At 34.9% G+C, this 24,691-nt stretch overlaps 1 protein-coding gene and 1 long non-coding RNA gene across 2 annotated transcripts in view; both read left to right on the plus strand.

The window, feature by feature from the left end:
- LOC136820886 (katanin p60 ATPase-containing subunit A-like 2) overlaps positions 1 to 17,222 on the plus strand; it is a 37,592-nt gene extending 20,370 nt beyond the window's left edge. Inside the window, exons 10-17 of the mRNA XM_067077126.1 lie at positions 12,579 to 12,677; positions 13,840 to 13,903; positions 14,211 to 14,329; positions 14,820 to 14,914; positions 15,363 to 15,473; positions 15,584 to 15,752; positions 16,454 to 16,556; positions 16,865 to 17,222. Coding sequence (XP_066933227.1) covers positions 12,579 to 12,677; positions 13,840 to 13,903; positions 14,211 to 14,329; positions 14,820 to 14,914; positions 15,363 to 15,473; positions 15,584 to 15,752; positions 16,454 to 16,556; positions 16,865 to 17,007 — 903 coding nt within the window. The 3' untranslated portion in view covers positions 17,008 to 17,222. The remainder of the gene's footprint in view (positions 1 to 12,578; positions 12,678 to 13,839; positions 13,904 to 14,210; positions 14,330 to 14,819; positions 14,915 to 15,362; positions 15,474 to 15,583; positions 15,753 to 16,453; positions 16,557 to 16,864) is intronic.
- Positions 3,118 to 4,582, plus strand: LOC136820883 (uncharacterized). The gene is made up of 2 exons (XR_010848650.1): positions 3,118 to 3,180; positions 3,983 to 4,582. It is a non-coding gene; the product is annotated as an uncharacterized lncRNA (long non-coding RNA).
- Positions 17,223 to 24,691: the final 7,469 nt, after the last annotated feature.

Consider the following 24,691-nt stretch of genomic DNA (forward strand, 5'->3'; position numbering starts at 1 on the left):
GTATAATCATAGTTAGATTAATATCTTCCTATACACATTCGTTCAATCCCCGGGGGCGAGGAGGTTCTTAGGCAAGTGTAGGGTACGGGTATGTGCCACCCTTAAGAGTGCCTTTTTTAGGACCTGAAAGTCCCTGTAAGGGTTAGAAAAACCAGAAAATTAAATTTCAGTCCAACTAAGGGTCGGAAAAATAGGAAATTTAAACTTTTTACTCCTTGAAAGATCAAGTTTGGTCAAATTAGTCCCATTAAAAGGTCGTAAAAATCGTTTCCTATTTTTTCTCCTTTTTAGTCCCGCTAAGGGTCCGATGGTCAAAAGTCGGGCGGCACATAACCGTCAGCTCGCAACGCTAGTACCCCCCTCCCCCCTGGGGGTTCAATCCTAATGGGGGTTCTGCTCTGCTCCGTAGTGGAGAATAGACAAAAAAACCTTCATAAAGTACCCAGTCTGTCTGTTTCATGAAGGAAAATGTCAATTAACTTAATGAATAGAGCTAAAGAAATGGTATATTGAATTTTTCCGCAGCGCAGGGGAAGTTTTCTAAGTCATGACAAAGCAATATAGGAGGTAAGAATAAGTTGGCACATACTTCGAACTTCGAACAAATCTAAATTCTTGTGTTTTATGTTGCTTAGCAACAAGCAAATCAGTGAAGGTAGTGGCTTTTGTAAGTCATGTAAGTGTTTGAGGTTATCTTGTTTGTCATCAAGGATTGTTGTACTTCCTTGTGTGTAGACAATGCTACACGTTTTTTTTATTTTTAATAAGAACATCCAAAATTTTTGAAGCCTTGGGATGTTCTTAACTTTTTGGGTTTGAAGCTTAAAAATGTTCTTAACTTGTTTTTATCATTTTAGCCATCGAAGCCTTGTGTTCTTATATAGTTTGTTCTTATAAAAAAGGATAGTAAAGGCGGGGAATGTATACAGTTGAGTCTCTCTAGCTTGAACTTCTATAACTCGAGTGTCTCCTTAACTCGATCAAGTTTTATACTTGTTATAAATCTTACTCCATAACTCGAAATTCCCTTACTCGACTACACTTTTGATATAATTCGAATCTTTTTATTCGAAGAAAATTCTTGCCCTATGAAGATCGAATTAGAGAGCCCCGCTAATACGATCACGAACGGGGAATCTTACTTGTTCGAATAACAGAAAGATTCGAATTAAAGAAAGCATTTTAGGAGGATTTCTGATTGATAGGGACTTGGAACTAGTTCAAATTATAGAAATATTCAAAGAGTAAGCGAGAGTCTAAAGTAGAGAGAGTCAGCTGAATTCGCGGAGTTTACAGCCGTAATGAAGTCAATGTACAAACTCTACCGGCTGTAAACTCTTTTCGGTAAAAAATTGCGAATTTTCTTCAGCTTTGAGCTTATTTCTTAGATAGTGATTTGACTGTGGGCTGCTGCTGCTGCAAGTCGAGGTACAAAAGAGAATGTGCTTTCTGTAAATTTTTGTAAATCAATTTTCAATGAAGTCATAAGATATGGTAACAATATTTTTTACTCAAAACGACTCTTAGATGCTACTAGAGTTGGGGAAAGTCGTATTTGTGAGGGCTAGATGTCAGACCTTCAGCAACTAGCCCCTAGACTAAACTACCCAAAAAGTGTTTCATCGGAGAGACTTTTTTTCTAAGACTTCTTGGTATTCGTACTCTTCTGAAAACTTAGGTGAAAATTTCTACATCAAAGGATAGACTATTTTCACTTTAGTTGCTTAATTTATAATGTAATACCAAGATCCCATTTTTGTCTTAACCTTGGGGATTCGTCTCAATTCTCAAAAGATTGGCATGATAGGAACATGGAAGCGTTATCAGTTGGAAATTTAACCCAATGTCTACTATTAAAATTTGCGAGTTATGCTTCGTGGGGTTTTCTTTTGACGTGTACTAAATTTCGCGATTCATAATGATATTTCAAAAAGGAGGAATGCGAGAAACGGTAGAAAACTGCAAATTCTGTATGACAAATAACGTATCAGCTTTGTGTGCTATTACATATTTAAGGTATTCGAATTTATGCAAATTGCAATGGATCCATGATTAATTGTTAGTTTTTCGAAAGTCGTTTTGTTGCCTTGGATGTCCAATAAAAATACACAAAAAGACTTTTTGATCATGAAACACCCGGTCTGTGGTTTGGTTGGCTCTCGTCATGGGAGATAATAGGTCTTTGTTCTACATATGAAAGTTATGTGAAAGGTCGAAATTTCTTCATATCAATTTTAGCTCTTTCCAGCACTCTATATACCATCCTTGTATCTAGTTTATCGTTTTAGGTACAGTGACAAGTTTGGAAATTTCCATAGATATACAGTACTACAGGGGGGGGGGTGAAGCAGTTAGTACAAGACATCATGCCTACTAACTGCTTTCTCGGAAGAAGTTAGTAACACCACCACCTTGGTACACCAGAGATTTGGGAAAAGAGGATAAGAATCGCCGCTGCCGCTCGCTGTTTTCTCATTGTTGATCATTGAATTCGGCGTCGTCTGATGTCGCTAGGCTAGGGAACAACTTGGCCAAGAAGGTACTGCGAAAAAAATGGCGTTATGTGCAGTATTATAACAGTTCAAGAAAAACTGTCTGAATTCACTCCTTTGGAGGGGTTTCCTACTTATATAAACAACTGAAAAGCAAATAACGATCTTTTGGGGTTTCCACTGACAAAAAAATCTGCTGTTGCATGCTTTATTTTTTGAGATAAAGATGGCGGAAGCAGACATGCTAAAATTGGATGTGAAATGGGACCTTTTTATTTTTAGCTAGTTTGCCTTACTGGAAAGTTTTTCAGAGTCAAAATAAAGTGGTTTGGGTTGGCAAAAGGTTGTAGGTGACTAGCCTAGCTTTGGTTTTTATTGGCACCTTCTAGATCTTTTTGGCTTATCCTTCAAAGATAGCTGAAAAATTATATGAAAAAGTGTATTTTTTGTTTGTTAAGTTGAATAAAATTATTTTTTTTGTATTGCAAACATAATTTTTATGGGTAGCAGTAAGGTTGATTAAATGACAACCTATAGCTTAGTTTTACATGACACATCCTCAAACTTTCTTAGCATTTTGATTGAAGATGGGCAAAATCGTCTAAAAATGTTGTATTTTTTTCCTATTAGATGAAAAAATAATGTTTTCCTAGCAAAACTTGCTTGATGGCAATGGATTCTAGATTTGGTAAGTACGCTAAATTATCCTTGATGACTTTTTAGCTCCTACTGAGGAAAAACATTTTTTTGGGGTTGAAATTTCAAGTTTTTGTATGTAACAGAAAATTGCAACCAAAGTTCTAATATTAATACTTATGTAATTTTATGAAACTATGACTCTGACCGGTTTGGCTCTGACCGGTTAGTAGATTTGCTCTGACCGGTTAGTAGATTGGCTCTGACCGGTTAGTAGATTTGCTCTGACCGGTTAGTAGATTGGCTCTGACCGGTTAGTAGATTGGCTCTGACCGGTTAGTAGATTGGCTCTGACCTGTTTAGATTGGCTCTGACCGGTTAATAGATTAGCTCTGACCGGTTAATAGATTAGCTCTGACCGGTTAATAGATTGGCTCTGACCGGTTAGTAGATTGGCTCTGACCGGTTAGTAGATTGGCTCTGACCCGTTAGTAGATTGGCTCTGACCCGTTAGTAGATTTGCTCTGACCGGTTAGTAGATTGGCTCTGGACCGGTTTAGATTGGCTCTGACCGGTTTAGTAGATTGCTCTGACGGTTTAGATGGCTCTGACCGGTTAATAGATTAGCTCTGACCGGTTAATAGATTAGCTCTGACCGGTTAATAGATTGGCTCTGACCGGTTAATAGATTGGCTCTGACCGGTTAATAGATTGTCCAGTTTTGTAAGATTTATTTCACCGGTTTTTGTCTGTGGTCGGTGGAATTAAGATGTGTGTTGTTTGTGTTCTGTATTTGTTCATGATAGCTTGCTGCAAAAATCCTAATTCCCATTTTCATTATTATATACTTTCAGGTTAGTTACCATCATACTGCCCCAGTAACCTAGATCCATGAATTATTTTGTACACTCACGTGGTTGGTATACAATGAGAATTGGCTTAAAATTTGTCTGAATTTCTCACGTACAAGGTTCAATATCTTTGCAAACACCAACAAATTCTGCTAATAAGATGGACAGGTGAAAAGCATGTTAAATCAAAGGAAACAACAATGGAATCTGATGTCATGGTTTGTTTGCAGTTGGATTGAGGTCTTTTTATCCCTGTTTCACCAGGATTTCCTGCTTGATTACGCAAATAGTCCCAAACAAGACACCAGAATGGGGCTAGACTACAATTACAAGATAATTGATATGAACCAACCATATAGATATAAAAAATGCTTTAAATAGAAATTCCAGTTTGGACACTGGACTATTTTCATGCATCACATTATATAATTTTCCATCGATTATGAAATACTCTTTTCTTGAGCATTGATGAGCAGCCTGGTTATATTCATACTTTTTTCTCTAAAATTTTATTTGAAAGGATAAATTGCTTTTTATCTTAGAATCACACCTCTATTGGAATTAGTGAGCCCCCCTAAATCCAAGAGTGACCGATTTTTCATATACTGTTTCACAATATATGTTTATTTTCCAAGGTGCTTTTAGTGAGGAAGGATCAAGTCAAAGTTTTTTTATTGTAATTAATTTTCTTGCAATTATTTAAGTAACTTTTTGGAAGCAATAAGACAAATAAATTGACATAACAAGAATCAAATTAATCCAGAAATTTAACCATCTTATTATTATTTTTTGTTATTACAACGCGACCAAATAAAGACTTTTATATAATTTTTGTTAATGTATACTACTGTTTTGTATTATGTTGCTATTATTTTTCGCTTTGTTGTGTAAACTTCAAAAAGTTCTTACAAAAAAATTCATGATATTTTTGATTTCTTGTCATTTGATATCATGAATTTGCCATTGTTTTAGTCCTGTTTTTTTCTTTCCCTTCTCCTTCACTGTTTTAATATTCAACCAAGCTAGCTCTTTTTATATGGCTGTCAAAACATTTTTAGCCTGAGAAGTAATAAAAAACTATATTAGTTTTTCCAGCTTCGTTTTGTTTTTGAATGCAATGAATTTTAAATTCTTTACTAGTAATTATTTCTATTTCTACAATATAATCTGTGACATTGGTTCAAGCATTCCTTGAGTATTTTGGCTAAAATTAAAACTTTTTGGCTCGACTTACACTATATCCGCACTGTCCAAAATGAAAAGTGCTTATAAAAAATACCAAAATACCCGATATTAGAAATATTTTTATTTCACTTTCGATATTAACCACGGCTGCCATTTTTTGTTTGTACTTCTAGTCTTGTGCGCATAGTATAATCAAGCGCTCCGATTGGTTCAGAACAAAAACAATCGATCGGGCGCAGATATTTCAATAGAACAAAAGGTTCCCGAGCCTATATTTCAATAGCTGAATAGCGCAATTCTTATCCTCTTTTCCCAAATCTCTGGGTACACTTAGTACAGTTAGTACTAACTGAATTTAGCCTTGAAAAAGGCTTTTGACCTTCATAAATTCAATAAAATCAAATAAAATAAAATTTAATATCTTAAAAATGATTCAATTTTCCATAGCTTTCAATAGGAAAAAACAACATTTTAGAAAATCAAATTTCTATTGCAACCAGCAAATTGTTTTTAAGATTTAAAAAAAAAATTCGAAAATTTGAAAAAAAAATCTACTTCCCAAAAAATTTTTTTGGTAAAATATGGTCTTTTTTTTTAATTTTCTCACAAAATCCTATTTTTTACACAGTTAGTACCAAAATTTGGCAAATTTTTAGCAGGGGACCACCCTTTTTTGCAGTTAGTACATCTGAGTACTAAGTGATTTTATCCAATTCATATGGCACACCACCACGGTACTAACCGGCATGATGTCTTGTACTAACTGCTTCACCCCCCCCCCTGAGTACTACCATAATGAATTTATTGGTCAGCCGAAGCTGAGCATTCAAATAGGTAAAATTTTCCGTAAGACGACAAAAAAAAATCCGATTTTCCGATCTCACTTTGATTTCTAAACTTTCTTCCGATCGGGTTAACTTTTTGGGTACTTTTAGCGTGCGTTGTTTTTACAGATCATAATGTAGTGTTTCAAGATGGCGGCTCAAGCGATAAAGTCAGATGTGATAAGTCAGTGTTGTATCAAAGTATTTCCAGTGTAAATCTGTTGCAAGCTTCAATTTCTGTCATTTATTTTTTTAACTCGGCAAATCAAACACATGATTTTCATCAAGGGGATTCTTTTTCTACATTTTTTGAAGGTTTAAAGCCGTTTGCTCAAGTTTTTGTTTATGTTGAATTTTCGATACTTTTTATTGTGCTTTTTTGATAGTTTTTTCAATAAAAACATATTTTTCTTGTTTGCCTCTAGGGGGATTGATGGTGTTATAATGTTATTGGAATTTGATAAAATTTACAAAAGTACAGCTACTGTATAAATTTGATTAAAGACTGGATGCAATCGTGCTTTTTTGGACTTGGACGTGTTTGTGATAAATGATATAAAGGTGAATCGCAAAAAATTGTTTGGTTCCCGTCATTTCCACTTTAAAAAGTGGGAGTCGTTCGGTCGGTCGGTGGAAATATTTTTCTGTTAAGAAGCAGCTACATCTTGTTGAAAGGGAATCCGTGTGGACTGATCCGAATTTTAAAATTGAGAAACCGTGGATAAACTGGTGTTTTCGGTTTACTCTCCATAAGCATGCGGCTCTCTACTTCGATTTGAAAACTTGTAAACACAGAGCGTGCAGAGGTCGACAGTGGAAATCCAGCAAAGCAGCGGAAAAGCTTTCCGACCCTCCAACTCTACCTGCTGACCGTAAATGAGGGTCGGTCAGATGACGGGAACCAAATGATGACATCATATCTCCTATTATTAGACTTGCAAAATTATGACAAATGGTCTTTGGAATTTGATCATTTATATTAATATTAATATATACAGTTCTTGTTGAAATTGATCAAACTATTTTTCACGCAGTTCCGGACGCAGATTGTGTTTTTCTAACCTTGGCGCACGTTTTGACTGAATGATGGAATAATGGAATGAATGGCGATAACATAGATATCTCTTATCAGACTTGCAGACAAGGGGGGAGGGGGTGTCAAATATTTGGAAAATCTTTGCGTACGTACTATATGAACGGCCCCGGATGCAAGATTTTGCTTCAAGTGCAAAGTAGGACAATGATCAGTCACATTTTTGGACCTTAGGCGGTCATCGAAAAATTGTTCTTTTCGCGTCACCCGCCCGCATCAAATTTTCCGCTGATTTTCCGGTGCGGAGATGCGGAAAAAAATCTGGGAAGAGCAATTTGTTCTTTTAAAGTATAGCTTTTTCTTCATTGCTCTGACGACCATCGAAAAATTGTTTTGCTCGCGTTACCACCCGCCCCTGAGTTACTGGTGTGATTAAAAAAAAAACGGGAATGTTTTTGACCGCCCGTCCGCCCGCATGCATTTTTAACACCCGTTGCGACGCGAACAGAGTATTTTTTCGATGACCGCCCTACCTGGAGGTCCTATAAATTAACCTGCGTTCGTTCGTCTGTCCGTCCGTTCGTCTGTTACCAACTTTTCTCGGGATTGAATCATAGGAATTTTTCACGTGTTCATTTTTCATTCAGGTAGGTCCATAAATGTATCACTTGTTTTTAATGGAATTGCAGAAAGTTACAACAAATGGCTTTTTGACTTTGAATAGTTAAAAAACTAAACAATTTGTTCAACAGTTCTGGACGCAAATTATATTTTTCTGACCTTGCCAAATTTTGGCTTTGACTGAATAGTAGTCAGTTTTTACGTACCTCATTGGCCTTGCAGACAACTGACAAATGGTTTCTGTAATTTGACCAAGTCTACCAAAATACAGTTCCTGTTGAAATGTTATAAATATGAACTACGTTTTGCTAAGTTTTTGATGCAAATTGTGTTTTTCTGGAGTTTGGGCTTTGTGACTTAAAGTTTGTAGCTTGTTAGTTGAAAGTGTTATTGGAGTTTTATCAAGTAAAACAAAAAGTACCAGTTTCTATGTATATTTGATGGATATCTTTATTTCGGTTCTGACGTTTTGGCAATTTTCTTATTTACTTCTAGTATAACACTTTGGTCAGATATGGATATTGTCTACATCCAACAGAAAAAAATAATCATAACTGACTGGAATGAAATTAACAAAAAGTTTAATTACACTATGTTTCTCTTTTATTTTGTAGTAATGAACTATAGCTTAATTGTTTGATGTCATAGAAACGGTGCTACAATGCTAAAGAGAAGTATACTTTGAGCTTCTCGTGGGGGGGGGGGGGGGGGGTTTGGAGGAGCTCTAATTTTAAATCAAGTTATCAAATGTTTCACATTTTGTACATTATTCAACATTTTTAGTCTACTCTGTTTCAGTACATCTCTTACATCTGTTAAACCCACTTATTAAAGCTATCTAGCTAAGCTCTATTGGCTGACCTTCCAGCCTCGGCTGGTTTATTGCGCCCGTCAAGGGCGCCTTAATGAGGAGTACCTAGGGAAAATCTCACGATTCAGTTTTCCGGCTCGATTATTCATGTTTGTTCTCGATCATTCATTTTTTATTTTGTGTTTTTTTAACGCATGTTAATGTTAACAGAGACAAGAGCCTTGCTCGATTAAACTACTTTTCGTAGTATTTCCCCGATTTCCTATCTTTCTTCCGATCGGATTCATTAAAAGGTTATTCAAGATGGCTACCGAAGCGATAGTGTTTTTGATCATTTGCATGCTGGCATTGCAAGTTTCATCTTTTTGAATTAGCTCTAACTTGGCAAATTAATTCTTGTATCAGGGACATGCCTTTTTGCATCGTGTAAAGACTTTATTTGCTCTAGTTTTCGTTGATTTTTATGAACTATTTTTTACCAAAAGTGAGACTTATTTTTTGTTTTGGTTTGTTGTTATGATTCCATGACCCAGGGGATGTCAATCGAACTCAATCGAATTCGATTTGGAGCCGAATCGATCGAATTCAATCGAAGTAAATCGAAGTGATTGTTCCAATCAATCGAACTCAATCGAAGTGATTGATCGAACAATCAAATTCAATCAAAATGGGAAAAAGATGTAAATCTTCGATCTTCTTCGATTGGAGCCGATCTATTCGATCAATCACTTCGATTGGTTTCGATTGTTCGATCAATCACTTCGATTGAGTTCGATTGATATGAACAATCACTTCGATTTACTTCGATTGATTTGATCACACATGGTGTTATTGTTTGGGCTATTCATTTAGTCCACTAACAAACAAGGATGTCAATCGAAAATTTCGAATATAATCGAAACCAATCGAAGTGATTGACCGAATCAATCGAAGCCAATCGAGTACAATCGAACCAAATCAATCTTAAAATGATGTAAATCTTCGATTGACTTCGATTGTTTCGATCAATCACTTCGATTGGCTTCGATTGATTCGGTCAATCACTTCAATTGGTTTCGATTATATTTGATTGGTTCGACAATCGAAATTTTCGATTGACATCCCCTGGATGACATTCCATGATGATGCGATGGTTGATTGCAATAAAAAACATATTTCCTGTTGGGCTTGGAGAAAGTTATGGATGGATTATTGGATGAAGTATCCTAACGTATACATTTCCTATGTAAATGTAATGAAGAAGAAGAGAGAAGTAATTTTCACCAAATTATGGCGGCTTTCAGCACTGCAATTCGATTGAAGACGATAATGTGATGAACAATATTCGATGAACTTTTAGATCGTATACTGGAATTTCATTAAGTAAGATGAAAGTATCTTTCAACAAATTATGGACAAAAATCCAGACGGTGCGATTATCGATTTGCAATTGATGCATTGGAGTTTTTTCACCACTGCTGCGATTTGATATTTAATACGAGGATGCGATAGATGTGATGAACTTTAGATCATTTATTATCATAAAGTGTTACTGGGATTTGATTAAGTAAGACCAAAGTATTTTTCAACAAATTATGGACAAAAATCCAGACGTTGCGATTATTAATTATTGTGATTGCGATTGATTGATGCATGGGTTGGGCGGCAATCGAAAATATGTTCCGTTCGCGTAAAAAAATCTTCTTAAATTGAGTCGGTTGGTCGGTAGTAAATTTAGTCGGGTTTTTTTGGAAATGGTTTCAAAGTATATATAGTTTTTAAATTTATTCGTTCGCTTGATGAAAAATTCCGACAATTTTCTGACTCGTCTGACTAGGAATTTTTGTCTGCCAAGTTGGTCAGTCGGCTGACGCGAACGGAACATATTTTTGATTTTTGCCTTGGAGTTTTTCACCAAACTGCGATTTGATATTGAAGACGATGGATGATTTGATGAACTTTTGGATCATTTATTATGATAAAGTGTTACTGGAATTTGATTTAAGTAAGACCAAAGTATTTTTCAACAAATTATAGACAAAAATCCAGATGGTGCGATTATTGATTATGATTGATAAATAATCAATTATGATTAAATATCGATTGCAGTCGATCAGTATCAATTTAAGTACATTACATCGATTACCTATTGATTTTTACTGACTTAAAATAACTAATCGATAGATAATTAATATATACTCACAATTGTTTCAATAAACTATGTATCAATGCAATCAATATTTTATAGATTACTCATTGATTGCAATCGGTAATCGATTTTATCTTTTTTTATATTTTATTTATGTTTTACTGAACTAAATTTCTTCTAGATGACTTTGAGTGAATTATGTTTAAAAAAAATATTGATTTTTGTTGTTCTGTTGTTGTATATTGATTTTAGGTGTTCTACACTTGGAAGCTGCTAAATTTATTTTTTCCTGCACAAGGACCATAAAGGAGTGGCAAAGAAAACTTCTTGTGTGATTTTTAAGAAAACTATATATTGTTTTGTTTTAACACATTTTTCTTGCAGTTCTTATAAATAAAACTTAAAAAAGCAAATTTTATTGCAACTTTCTGACTCATTTAACATGTCATTGAAATGGTTTACAGAAACTGTAATTATTTGGGCCTCCTGCTTTTTGTTTCCTTGGTTATCACTAACCGACGTCAGTTTCCCAGAAAAACATTGCAACGGGCGCATCATAGCCTTGGCTATTAGCTAGTTATGTTTAGTTTGTTGAAATTTCACCATTTCTTCTGAAACGAGTGTCCAATCCCGTCGGTCATAGGAAGGCGATGAAAGAACAAAAATTATGAAACGGAAAAACACATACAGAAAGATTCGTTCTGTACCACGGTTTGATTTTGGAAGTTGTGATATAAAGTCAAACGCCTCGATACCCTCAACCGTCATATTTCATTTAACAACATCTCGAAATTCGATTCTGAAGCATGAAAAGCTTTTTTCCTTAACAAAGAATACAGTTTGACCTCGATGCATGGATCTCTCAACAGATATTTAATCCATAATCTCAAATGATCTTCGAATTCGTAAAACCTTTTGACTTCAGAATTACAGACGACATCTGGGACGATTGTAATTTCCTTTCTTTTGATACACTCTGTCATACGTTGGCAATATCGTTCTTGTGTCAAAAAACTTAGAATAACAACGATAAGCCATATTCTAAAAAGCCACATGATGTTTCTTGCGTTGTTTGTCCATTTATCACTGTCAAGTTAAGGTTTTCGCGTACTAACTTTTTTAAAAAAATCCAAAATCGTTTAAGAGCCAAATTAATCGTTTGCGGAAAGAAATGTTCGCGATTTTCACGAATTGTCAACGAATCAAAGTTTTACAATATCTGAAAAAAATCCTGAGAACTTATTCGTGAAACTTTCTTTCTGCGAACATTTTTTCCCTTAAAAAGTATAGTATTTGATCTATTACAAAATGTTTTATGATATACCTTATCGGGGAAAACTTCGTCGGGGAAAAGTGACGAAATTTTGGACAAGTGACGAATATTTTCCCCGACGAAAATTTTCCCCGGCCTTAATGCGTTTACCAACTACCAGCAAGTGACGAATTTTTCCTTGACGAAAATCTTTCTCCGACGAAGTTTTCCCCGATAAGGTAGCTTTCGTGTTAAAAAGCACGATTCTTCACGTTTTCCTCTCTACATTACATGAAAAAGGAAGTGATTAAAGAATTAATCGATTTATTTGAATGATTTAAAACCCCTCATCATTTTCCGACGTGATCAAATTCACGGAAATAATGGGAGGACTATGAGGTCTCTTTCATTTACGTTGGATTAAGAATGATCTTGCGAAAATATTAAGAATCAAGATATTTCACCTGAACATTGTTAGCAAGGATCTAGCTGTTGCTGATCTACCTGACAGTCAGGTTATACTTAAACGCCCATTTTAATCATGTTGTAAAGCCCTGTAAAGCGTATCTGTAGATTACAAATTTTTGAACTTTCAAAAATCTTTTTCTATTGACAGTAGAAAAATAATATACTGTCAATATTGACAGTTTTAATATATATTTAAGGTTTATGCTTTTGTCATGGGTATACTAATACGATTGTTTAAGTGTAAATCTTAGAAATTCCCTTCTTGTTGCTTTTTCAGGATATTTATTTGGAAAACCCTAACGTTTCATGGAGTGACATTATTGGTCTAAATGGAGCAAAACGATTGGTTAAAGAATCTGTCGTTTATCCAATCAAGGTTTGATATCTTAAAACCGAATTTTATTTCCCCTGTATTTCAACTTTAAGTCATATAGTTATTTAAAGCATTCGTCGGGGAAAATTGTTCAAATTTGATTGTATTTTTGAGACTCTGATCTGGAGGCCCGGAAAACCCGAGTTATGACGTCATTTTCAGAAAATTATGACATCACACTCAAATTTATAACTCGCTTTTTTTTCCTTCCGTTAAATTTTTGAGTTATTTCATGAATTTTAACTCGGTTTTTTTCCTTCATTTAAAATTTGGAGTTATTTAGAAAGGAAAAATAACTCGAAAATTTAAAGGAAGAAAAATAACTCGAAATTTTAAAAGAAGCAGAAAAAAACCGAGTTAAAAATCTTGAAATAACTCGAAAAATTAATGGAAGGAAAAAAAACCGAGTTAAAATTCTTGAAATAGCTCGAAAATTTAACGGAAGGAAAAAAACCGAGTTAAAAATCATGAAATAACTCGAGAATTTAACGGAAGGAAAAAAAAACCGAGTTATAAATTTGAGTGTGACGTCATAATTTTCTGAAAATGACGTCATAACTCGGGTTTTCCGTAACTCGGAAAAATAACTCGGGAAAAATAACTCGGTTTTTCCGGGCCTCTCTGATCTGCAGTCTGTATTCATGCTGTAAGATCTCTTTTGAAGAAACTAACAGTTGTGGCGTTTATATGGCACCCTAAAAGTAGCCTTGAAATGATCGCTTTGTCAAAAATATAGAGGCGCGTGGTATCCTTTTTCGCTGACTGAACAGGGCTTAATTGTTCAATTTTCTTTAGTCTAGACAGGAATTCGATTAGTCGTAAATTCGATTTAGTTGTCAATTCAAAGAGAAAAATTGGAATAAGTGGCGAAATTTATAGGGAAGAGTGACAAAGTTTTCCCCGGCGAAAAACCTTTCAGGTCAACTTCAAGGGAGCTGTGAGAACGATTTTCAAAAAAGTGACAAAGTTTTAAATCGACTAAAATTTTACCCGACTATGTTTTCCCATACATGTATTTTTCTTTTATAAGCATAACGTTTATAAGCATATATTCTATTGTTTAAGAAAAATAGAATGCTAAGCATAATACGAGCCTGATAAAAAGGGGTAGATACTTGCTTATAAAAAACATGTATAATGTAATCTTTTTGTTCTGCATTTTCAGTATCCACAGCTGTTTACCGGTATTCTTTCACCTTGGAAAGGATTACTGCTGTATGGACCACCAGGTAATCACCCCAATGTGTTCTAACATTGAACAAAAAGGTTTGCCGTATAAAAGATCAAGTTATCAAAAGCAGTTTAGAAATTTCTCATGATATTTTTTTATTTGAATTTTGAAATGTTTGAGCTTGGGTATATCTGGAAATTGTCTGTACGTTGAAAGGCCATGGAAAAAATATAATTTCCCTCTATTCTAGTATTTTTCATTAACCCCAAAACTTAATGAAATTACGCATAATTTCGTGGATAGTCTGATACATGTGAAATTTCTGAACATAAAAATAAATTTGCCTTGATATTTTCTATGTTCAGGTACAGGAAAAACACTTTTAGCGAAAGCGGTGGCTACAGAATGCAATACGACTTTCTTTAATATTTCTGCTTCAACTATTGTTAGCAAGTGGAGAGGTGACTCCGAAAAGCTTGTTCGCGTATGTATTCATTTTTTTGGACCTACCTCGGAGGTCCTGTAAATTAGCCCATGTTTGTTCGTCTGTTCGTTCATCTGTTATCAGCTTCTCTCGTAATTGCATCATTAGATTTTTCTGATTTTCTGCACAATGATGCAAATTGGTGATATCCAAAAATTCTTTTAAAAAAATGAGGAAACTGTCATACTGTGGCGAAGCTTAAGTCGATTTGATAAAAAAAGTGAAAACTAGAAATTTAATTTTATTCATTATCCCGTTGTTCCCTTGAGGGAGACAGATACGGTATATATCCCACCTCCACGTGATGTCTTTTGAACAATGAAATCGTTAGAATCTTACTGATGCGGGATAATGAATAAAATTAGACTTCTAGTTTCAAATTTATCTGGCCCAGCAAGAAATTTTATCAAGTCGATCGTAATTCGAACAAATAAGATTTAAGTCAAGTTCGAATTAGCTGAAGTTAACTGTACATTGTTGACTGTTTCAGGTTTTATTCGAACTGGCACGTTTTCATGCACCATCTACTATTTTCTTGGATGAATTAGATTCGTTAATGAGCCAACGGGGTGGTGGAAGTTCAAGGTATGTCTCCTAAAGTGTATCAATACTATTCATTGTTGAAAGTTCCGTCTCAGTGAAGTATAAAGTAGAAGTATAAAGAGGCTTTTCGTCTCCGTCTCATAATTCACTAAATGTTTAATAGAATAATTTTCTGATTTTCTGTGTAAAATGTTTTCGTTACAGACGAACGATTCTGTTTGTTTTTACTTGTGTCTACCATCTTGAATTAACCATTATAGTCAATAGAATAGAAATGTGATTTTCCTAAAAACGATATTAAATCAACAAATATTTTATAATGGGTATAGGACTGGGGGCTGCTTAAAAAACTTTTAATATTAGGGAGGACCTAAATCTTTGGGGGGACCTATTTCTTTGCCTGGGACCTAGACCTGGACTGACCCTACGGAATTCCGTCCTTACTGGGACTCATCAGCAGTTCATACTGTATGTGTATTTGTTCATTTAGCACAGAACACGAAGGCAGTCGTCGTATGAAAACAGAGTTATTGGTACAAATGGATGGCCTATCAAAATCCAATGATCTCGTCTTTTTATTAGCTGCCTCCAATCTTCCATGGTATGTATGCGGTACTTATTAAATAAAAGTAAAATGGTGGAGTAGATTTTAAACCTTTTAATTGCATTTCGTAATGGGCTACTCCACTGATATATGTTCACTATTACTAGGGAATTGGACCATGCGATGCTACGGAGACTTGAGAAAAGAATCTTGGTTGATTTACCAACATTGGAAGCTCGTCACAAGATGTTGGAACACCATCTACCATCTCTCATCTCCACTGACCATAATGATATCCAAATGGAAACTCAAATTGATTATCCAAAAATAGCAGAGGTTGTTGTAATAATGTGCCTTTTACTTTACTTTATTTTATTTGCCTGAATTCATGATATTCATGATGTAGTGTTTTCTACGGAAAGACTCCGGTTTTTGCCAGTAGTGGCAAATTTTATACAACTTTTATCTAGTTTAAATTTGCCACGACTGGCTAATACCAGGGTATTTCCGTAGAAAACATTACGTCATGGGTATCATGAATTACGATAAATATGTCTCGATACCTATCTACTTGAAAGCAGGGAAGGGCGCCACTCCTCCTCCCAGGATTGCTCCACTTACCCTTAATCCTTCTCTTAACTGTTGAGCAGCAAACAGAGAGGCATCAAGCACCATTTTTTTTGTACTGAGTACGAAGTCCCTGGTATGACTCGGGATTGACCTTGTGCATCGTAGCCGAACGCTCTTCCTTTGCACTAAGCTCCTTTGGCAATATGATTTACTTAAATATACAGTTGACGCTCTCTAATTCGATCTTCAAGGGGAATTGCATTTTCATCGAATAAGGGAGCTTATCGAATAGCAGACCGTCGAATTAGAGAGCGTCAACTTTCTATCCAAAGCTGGATGTTTTTATTTTTGATTTTATGCTCTTTTAGATTATCATTTTTTCTCGAAATAGGTATTTGATGTCCATTAGGTATTGACGCTAGCGAGTAAAGTTCGGTGACATTGACTTTCTTATATTTCTTTTTCAGCTCACTGAAGGTTATTCTGGATCGGATATCCGTTTGGTTTGCAAAGAAGCGGCAATGCGTCCTGTTCGTAAAATCTTCGATATCCTTGAGGAACACGAATTGAGTAAGTATCGTTGGGTTAGCTCTTCCCTGAGGCGGAATCACCTAAATCTTCACCTGAAATTTTTTGCGGAGGGGGGTTCATTTGTAATTCTGATCTTTCTAACTTGCTAATTAATGTATCTCAGAGTATTGGTGAGGTACTCGACGATACCGCAGTAGAAAAAACCTAGAGATTTTAATTTTCTAATTTTTTTTGCACTATTTGTTCCAATTGTCAATATTTGAGAAAATTGGTTCAAAGATACAAGGTCACTTTATATTACTTTGAGCTCAGATTATCCATGATTTAAGTATGTTCTTATTTTCAAGGTGAGAAGGAATCGCTGCCGAAATTTGTGATCGAGCCTATTCGAACGAGTGATGTAGAGGAAGCTTTAAAACACACCAAACCGTCCGCGCGAACGCTTCAAGAAAAGTATGAGAAATGGAAACAAGAATTCGAATCTGCGTAGCCCAGTAATACAACTCAATTTAAAAGGTTAAAGCGGAAAATCCGTTCAACCAGCAGGTGTTTTTAAAACACATATATGCAAATCTTTACTCTGCAATCTTAAATCCTATAAAGGGATTATCAGATAATTTTTGATATTTGGCTTAGAAATACCTTTTATGATCCTAAGAAACACCTCCAAAGTTTTTGACCCAATTAAGCTGAGATATTATTTGAATACTCATTTTTAGAGACTTATATCTCAAGTCAAATATCTCAGCTTTGGAAGAAAATTGGGTCATTGGATTTAGAGGTGTCTCTCTGGACTATAAAAGGTATCTCTTAAATATCAAAAATCATCTGATAGATAATCCATTTAAAAATTGCGTTACCTAGATTACTGATTAGAATATACCGGGTGCACCAAAAAAAAAGTATACAACTTTGTCGAGATATTGTGAGCTTCAGGATTCTAAATTAAATCTGACTTTTTTTTAATGTCGAAATTTCAAAAAGCCATGAAAAGCAGCGAGCAAACTTTTTTTCTTGACACTTACCTTGTTTACACATAAAAATACCAAAAAATGCAACTGTGTTCATCAAAACTGGTCAAGGAATTTAAGAATATGGTAAAACAAGCTATTCCCATGTAAGATAATATTTTTTGAAAAGCTGAAATTTTTTTTGGAAATCTCCAAGGTTTTATGTGAGAAAATTATTGAAAAAATAGATCACCACTCCTCGACTAGTTGTTCAAAGAACTTGGGTCTGCATTGAGTTTGATGGTGTTGGAAATGTTCATGACGTGCAAATAAGATGGGCAACAGTTATAAATATAAGATAAGAGGAAAAAGAATAAAAGAAACAATGAAATTGTTTTTTTGTCATTTTGTCTTATTTATAGGTGATTGCTATTTTTAATGATTTTTTGAAATTTCAACATGAAAAAAACTTTCGAACTGCTTTTTCAAATTTAATACATAATAGCTCAAAATTCAAGTTAGAGTATGATCAAAAAATTTAAATCCTGAAGCTTACAATATCTCGACAAACCTGTATATTTTTTTGGTGCACCCGGTAGGTGAAATTAACAAATAAAGTAAACGGAGCAATATCATCCCAAAATAAATAAACGTACATGAAAACTTAGAAGAGGTTCACTATATTTTACATTAACGATGTTTTGTAAATTATCTTTGACAGAAATTTAATAATATTTAATATTTTTATGACTGTAAATTGTGGCTGATTGTACATAGGTAAATATGAATATTTTTACGGAAAAAAGAGAAATAAGATGATGAAAATATTTTGTTCAAATTCTGGCTTGATTTAAGAGGGCATTAGGGGTTGTCTAGATACGCCATGAATTTCTTAAATAAAATATAAATTCTGGCCGCAACATCCTAAATCAGGTTTTGGTCTATATTTTTCTGCTGCTTGGGGTATTTAGAGGTACAATTTCCAACCCCTCCCCTCGGTAATAAGGCTGCACGCATTCCCTCTGATATGTAATCAATTCTGGGGATGCGCGCAAACTATACCCGCCCGTTGATTAAAATTTGAAGGTCGCCCTCTTTGCTGACTATGTTTTCATCAACAAGCACCTTCTAGTCTTCTAGCTAGTTGGTGCGAGACATTTGTTTTCCTGTTTTATCCTTTTTTGTTTTCCTGTGGGCTTTTTTTTTTTCTTTTTCATATCTTGAGTGGATAATTTTGTCAAAAATCTCCAAATTAAATCCCTGCCAAAATTTCAAAAATCGGCCATTCGCCAAATCAAATCCCCGCCAAATTTAACGAAATTTTTCTAACAAACAAGATAGAAATTCTATGGAGAATGTGCATTTCTTAGTAAAATACCACGTACCTTTTATTTTACCAGAGACTAAAACCTTCGCATTCGCCAAATTAAAATCCCCGCTAAAATTTCCTTTTTGCCAATCGCCAAATTATAAATCCACGCCAAAATTAATCCACTAAAAAAGGTAGTTAGCCGTAAGTACGATACATGCCACAGTCAAACCCGACTGCACATGTACATTTGTAAAAACAAAATGGCTGCTGGCTGGGAGCATTTTTGTTTTTATGTAGCTTACTGTATAGTAGATTTTGGAATTTGCGGAAGAGGCTTTATAGTAAGTTTATTATGTGTGCCTCCCAATTTTTTTTATGTATCTGAGGTAAGGATTTTTACTTCTGGTATTCATTCTTTTCATTGCCATTGGGATTGGTGGATTGGCAGTTAGTCACACTAGGAAATCTAGCTTTCAGAAAAAACAACATCAGTCATCTACAGGATACATTTCAACAACAAGGATGAGAGTTACCTGAATCAAGTTCGCAAGACAATAATAATTAAAACTAAAAGTTGGAAACAAAATAAAACGTGCAGCAGCCAAAATCAACCAATAAAATTTGTCATTCAATTCCCTGGGAGACAGCGCTTCGATTTTTAAGGCCTTGTTTATACGCTAAAAAGTAAAACAATTACGCACATGTAAATGGGTCATTGTTTGAGGTCCGGCAAAATTTCCGGGAGATAGCCTATAAGACCCTGCCGACGCGCCGACGCACCGGATTTAACGAACACCGGACACGCGAAAGTCCGGTGTAAAATGAGAATTTTTTTTATCACCGGACAATTTCTACACCGGACTTAAGGAAGTCGGATGTCCGGTGTCGGAGAAGGATATTTTTCCCACCGGACAATCAAAACACCGGACATGACCAGTCCGGTGTGTCCGGTGTTTCTTAATTTTTTGTTTCATAAATGTCCGGCGTTCAAAATTCCCTGTATGCAACACCGGACTTATTGCGTCCGGTGTAGCGAAAGGATACTTTTTGCCACCGGACAAATACACCGGACAGTCCGGTGCGTCGGCAGGGTCCTTAGCCTATCCGGCAGTGCGTGGATCTAGGTGGGGTGGGTTCCGCCTCCCCAGTAGATCTTTTTCTTGGGAAGTTGATCTTCAAATTAGTTTTCAAGGTTGGCTTGACTCAAATTTTTTCATCTATGGCACAAATTTTAGGCAATTTCTGAAAGATTTTGAAAATGTTAATTTCATTAAAAAGTGCCGGGTTATTTTTTCATGAATCCCTTTAGAAGTTTTGCGGCGCATTTTTTTGCTTGAGAGTCAAGTAAACGATATAGCGCTTTCGCAGCATTAATCTTTGATACGTATTTTGACGGGACGCTAGTGTGGCTAACTGATTGGGCAGTTCCGCATCATTCGTATCAGAAAATCTATAAAATTTGCTCTTATATACCTACTAGCCATTCCAGGGTCAAATTGAAACTATTCTGGTGGCAATCAAACCTAGTTCATCTTGTAGAGCTTCAAAAAATGCTTGCCAAAGTATGAAAAGTAAAAAATAATAACTTTAATGAAAGAATTAATTTTCAGGCTGAAAATTATGGCGTACCATCAGTGCCAAAAAGACTATTTGCTAAATGGTAATTTTCTTATTCTAGAACGACGTTTTGTATTCTAGCAAAATGTTTCTTACTGTGGAAAGAAAGTTTTATTCCAGACACACCTTTTATCCTGAGAAATCAAATTTCATATTCTGAAACTTAATTCTATTTTGGAAGATTGCTTTTCGTTATTCTAGAAAAGAGAAATCGCTATAACGGGAGGAGTATTTTTGTTATTCCAGGAAAGTTTTTTGCAATATTTATCGCAATACATTATTGACAAAAATGAAGTTTTTCAACAGTGCCAAAAATGATGCATTGCAGGGCTAAAAGGGGTTTCCACTGTAAAGCACCTTCTACACTAAATAATTTAATGGCCTTTAATTACATTTTGGGTGAATAGGAAAATTCAATGTTTTCATTTGCTTTGTCACTACGTAATGTTTTCGTAATATATATTTCACGGAATGAGCGTAAACAAATGGCTATGCCCCCTGGTAATTACGTACTTTTTCATTCACCCTTCCCCCGGCTGAAAATCTATTTCAAAAGGCTTCGGTTTTCCCTTTTTTCTAAGAGAGAGAAAAAGCTGATATTTTATTTCGTAAAGAATAACAAGCGAATAATAATTCTCTTTTTAAGGGCTGTGAAATTTTTTTTCTGCGTACGTACATTTTCTTTTGACCCCTACCCTCCCCCTCCTGTGTACGCACGCACAAGCGTTCGAGAAGACACTTAATGGGAGGGGTCACACTGAAAAATTAAAGCATGCTTTAAATATTAGGGTTTCCTCGGAGTCGAAAAAATTAAAGCAGAAGGCGGCAACATAAAAGGGTTGAGAAATAAATAGAACGTCTATTCGTAATGGCGGGAAAGAAAACAAATTTGTTGATTTTCTTCCATACTGCATATGTGGAAAAAATCCTCTACAAGCAGTTAAAGTAAAATTAAAGTGGGGTCAAAACTGCGCTATGATTTTTAAAGCAAGAAGTGAAGAAATTTAAAAGAAATAAACAAAGCATGAAGCGGTCACATATAAAGTTTCTGCTTTAATCACTTGTTTCTATGACAATGAAATAAAGCATGCTTTAATTTTCCAGTGTGACCCCCCCCAATCCGCGCGTCGGATCGAAGATGGGTTTTCCGCTTTTTTGAAGAAAACTATGTACTCGTTGTGTAAATATAGCCTTAGAAATTTCAAGTCAGAGGAAACCCTTTTTGGCACTGTGTAACTCATTCTCTTTTCTGGAAACACGTTTTTTTTATTCTAGAAATTTTTTTTTATTCCACAATATTTTTTTATGCTAGAAATGCTTTTTTATGCTAGAAAAAAGATTTTCATGCTAGGAATGCTTTTTCATGCTAGAAAAAAGTATTCCATACTAATTCATCTAATTCTCTATTCCAGAAGTGTATTTTGGATAATCTAGAAACGCTTTTTGAATGGTTGTTCGAAAACAGAATTAAGTTCTAGAATAAAGAAATTGTTAATTTCTAATGAATACGGAATAATCTTTTTGGCACTGATGGTACGCCATAGAAAATACTTGCCAAAGTATAAAAAGTAAAAAATAATAACTTTAATATAAATATGGAAAGTTTCACTGTCGGAACATTTTTTCCTCCGCAGCGCTTTGAAATCAAAGATGAGTTGTGAAATATTTTGTGTCCCGCTAGTTGGAACGAATTTTTAGACAAAAGTGTAGAATATTACACCTGCATATTATATGGTTGGAAAGCTAAAAGGAAGCTCTAAATTACTCAAAAATAATTAATTTTATAGCTCAACTACACAAAGAACAACTGCTTGTCAAAGTTGGACCTAAAATTGAAGATTTCCATGAGCGTCACATGGCTCCTCCACTTATGTGGGGGGGGGGTGTAAATCTCAAATTGGCTTAAAAAAAGTGGGTGGGAGCTGTCTCATTTTTTAAACTCAGGGGGGCCTAAAAAAGTGGGGGGAGCTGAAGGGCTACACTAAAGTTCTGGGGGGCTAATTAGGAAACTGTAAAATACCTCCTCGTTGTTGTTTTGGGTAATAAGTTAAGGGTTTTTCTATTGAATTTATTATCTCTTACATTCTATGAAAATGTAGGCTAAAATGGCAGATTTCTACCCTTAAAATTCCAAAATTTTCTCGTTGCCCAACCATGGGGGGCAACATTTATTTAAATTTTCAATTTGGACCCCCAATTTTTTTTAACCCCGCATTTTTATGATGTACATGAATTCTTTCTTCTCTTCCTCAGTTGGTTGATGTCCCATGTTGATGCGTAAAAAAACTAGTAATAATACTACCAGAAATGATAGTAGCTTTTTTTTGCTGGGACCTGAACCTTGAAAGCAATTTTTGCAGGGACCTGAACCTTTATATTTCAACTGGGACCTGAACCTTACTGAAAAGTGAAGAGACCTAAATCGTAGGGGGGACCTAAATTTGTTGGGGGGATCTAGAACCCCATTCGGAGCCATGCGTCAAATAAAAAACAAGCAAACCCGGAATGGCTAACCAGACCCGATCAATCGAACTTGTCGAACAAATCAAACAATCGAACTAATCGAACTCCATCGAACGATTAAATAAAGTTCAATTAAAAAATTTAATGGAACTCTAAGATTTTTTAAAAGATTGTGAGTGTTCGATTAAGTTCGATCAGTTCAATAAACCAATTAATTGTTCGACAAGTTTGTGCTTCAAGTTAGTATCTAGTACCAAAATCCTGCAAAATCACAAAAAATTTTCTTTTACTTTCTCTTGACTTATCCAATTTTTAAGAAAATGCAAGAAAATGAGTCGAGTCACCATTTGTTTGATTTAGGGTCCATTTGTTTCTTACCTCAAAACTTCCATTTTTGCCATCTTTTCCCCAAATGCCACCATCGTGTGAAACAAATGGAAACTGTGTTAAAAATGCAAAAGTCTACCATTTTGCGAACTCTTAGTTACGTCAATAATGACCACATAAATTATGTTCGAAATGTAAACAAACTAACAAGAAAACGAAAGTGAAACGCATCGTAATTATGCATTCGATTATTGCCGCCATTTAATTTACAATAACATTCTTCCACTTTTGATCCAGAATGCAGAAACAAATGCGAATTTCTTTTTGCTTGGAAAAGCTTGGCAAACTTCCACTTTTGACACAAAGAACACAAATAACCAATGTAAATTAAGGTGGTAAAAATCTAAGTATTTTCTAACACTTTTGAACAAATGGGAAAAAGGTGGCATAAGTGGCATAAGTGGCATAAATGGTGCTGAAACAAATGGACCCTTTGTAATTTGTTTTTTTATTTTAGGTATATAAATTCTAATTATATAAGTGAATGGTTTTTTTCAAGTGAATTTATTTTTTGATGTTGGTCGATTGTTGAATCTGTTTATTTCAGTAATTTTCGGTATATAATATAATTCTATACTATAATTCGGTTTGCACTGAGCTAGAGTACAAACCCTTTGAATAACTGAAAAAACAGTTACTTATCAACTTTGCTTGATTTTTAAAGTTTATGTTGATGATGTTTCAAATTAAAGATTGATTAATTAATTAATTAGTTGATTAGAGCTAAATTTGTTTTTATTTGAAACATTATTTCTTTTGATTAAAAAAAAAAATGGCTTGAAAATAATAATTTGGCTTGACCTAACTTGACAGGAAATTTTCCTGAGATATTGAGGGTGATACAGAGTGGTGTTGTAAAGTTGTTTAGAAAATTTAAAGGAGGTGTACCAGAAAGGACCATTACGAAGAAAAAAGGGTGGTATACCTATTTTGAGGGAAAAATCAACTTAGGCGGTGGTGGTGGAAAAATAATTCACCCGGGGTAAAATTATTTTGGGATACACATCGGCGAAAGGCGGGATGAAAACCCTTTTTCAATCTGGGGTGGAAATTTTAACTTGTTTTCACCCCGGCGTGAAAACCTAATCATGCATAACTTTTAGATTTTTATCAGTACACAACATCGAGTAGCGTTGAAAAACACTCTTTCGTCTCTCACACGCAAGCAGGAAAGATGGCTCCTCTTGATAGGAAAAGCTTATTGATATTAATTTCTAGTATCACCACAATATTATCGCTTAGCCTTATGCAGTAATCATAAAATTTAATTGTAAAACTGGAGTTTGAGAGGTTGCAGATGGAGGCTGTTCTTTCAAGAAACATTGCAAGGTAAAGATATCATCGTCTACCTTTTTTAAGGATTGCAAAAAAAACAAAAAAACAGACGCACATTTTTTTTTTCAACCCGGGGTGAAAAAGAAATTGTGTATACATGTAAAAATCTG

Source organism: Clytia hemisphaerica, unplaced genomic scaffold (genome assembly GCF_902728285.1).
Source record: "Clytia hemisphaerica strain Z4C2 unplaced genomic scaffold, Clytia hemisphaerica genome assembly, whole genome shotgun sequence".
NCBI classification, from domain to species: Eukaryota; Metazoa; Cnidaria; class Hydrozoa; order Leptothecata; family Clytiidae; genus Clytia; species Clytia hemisphaerica.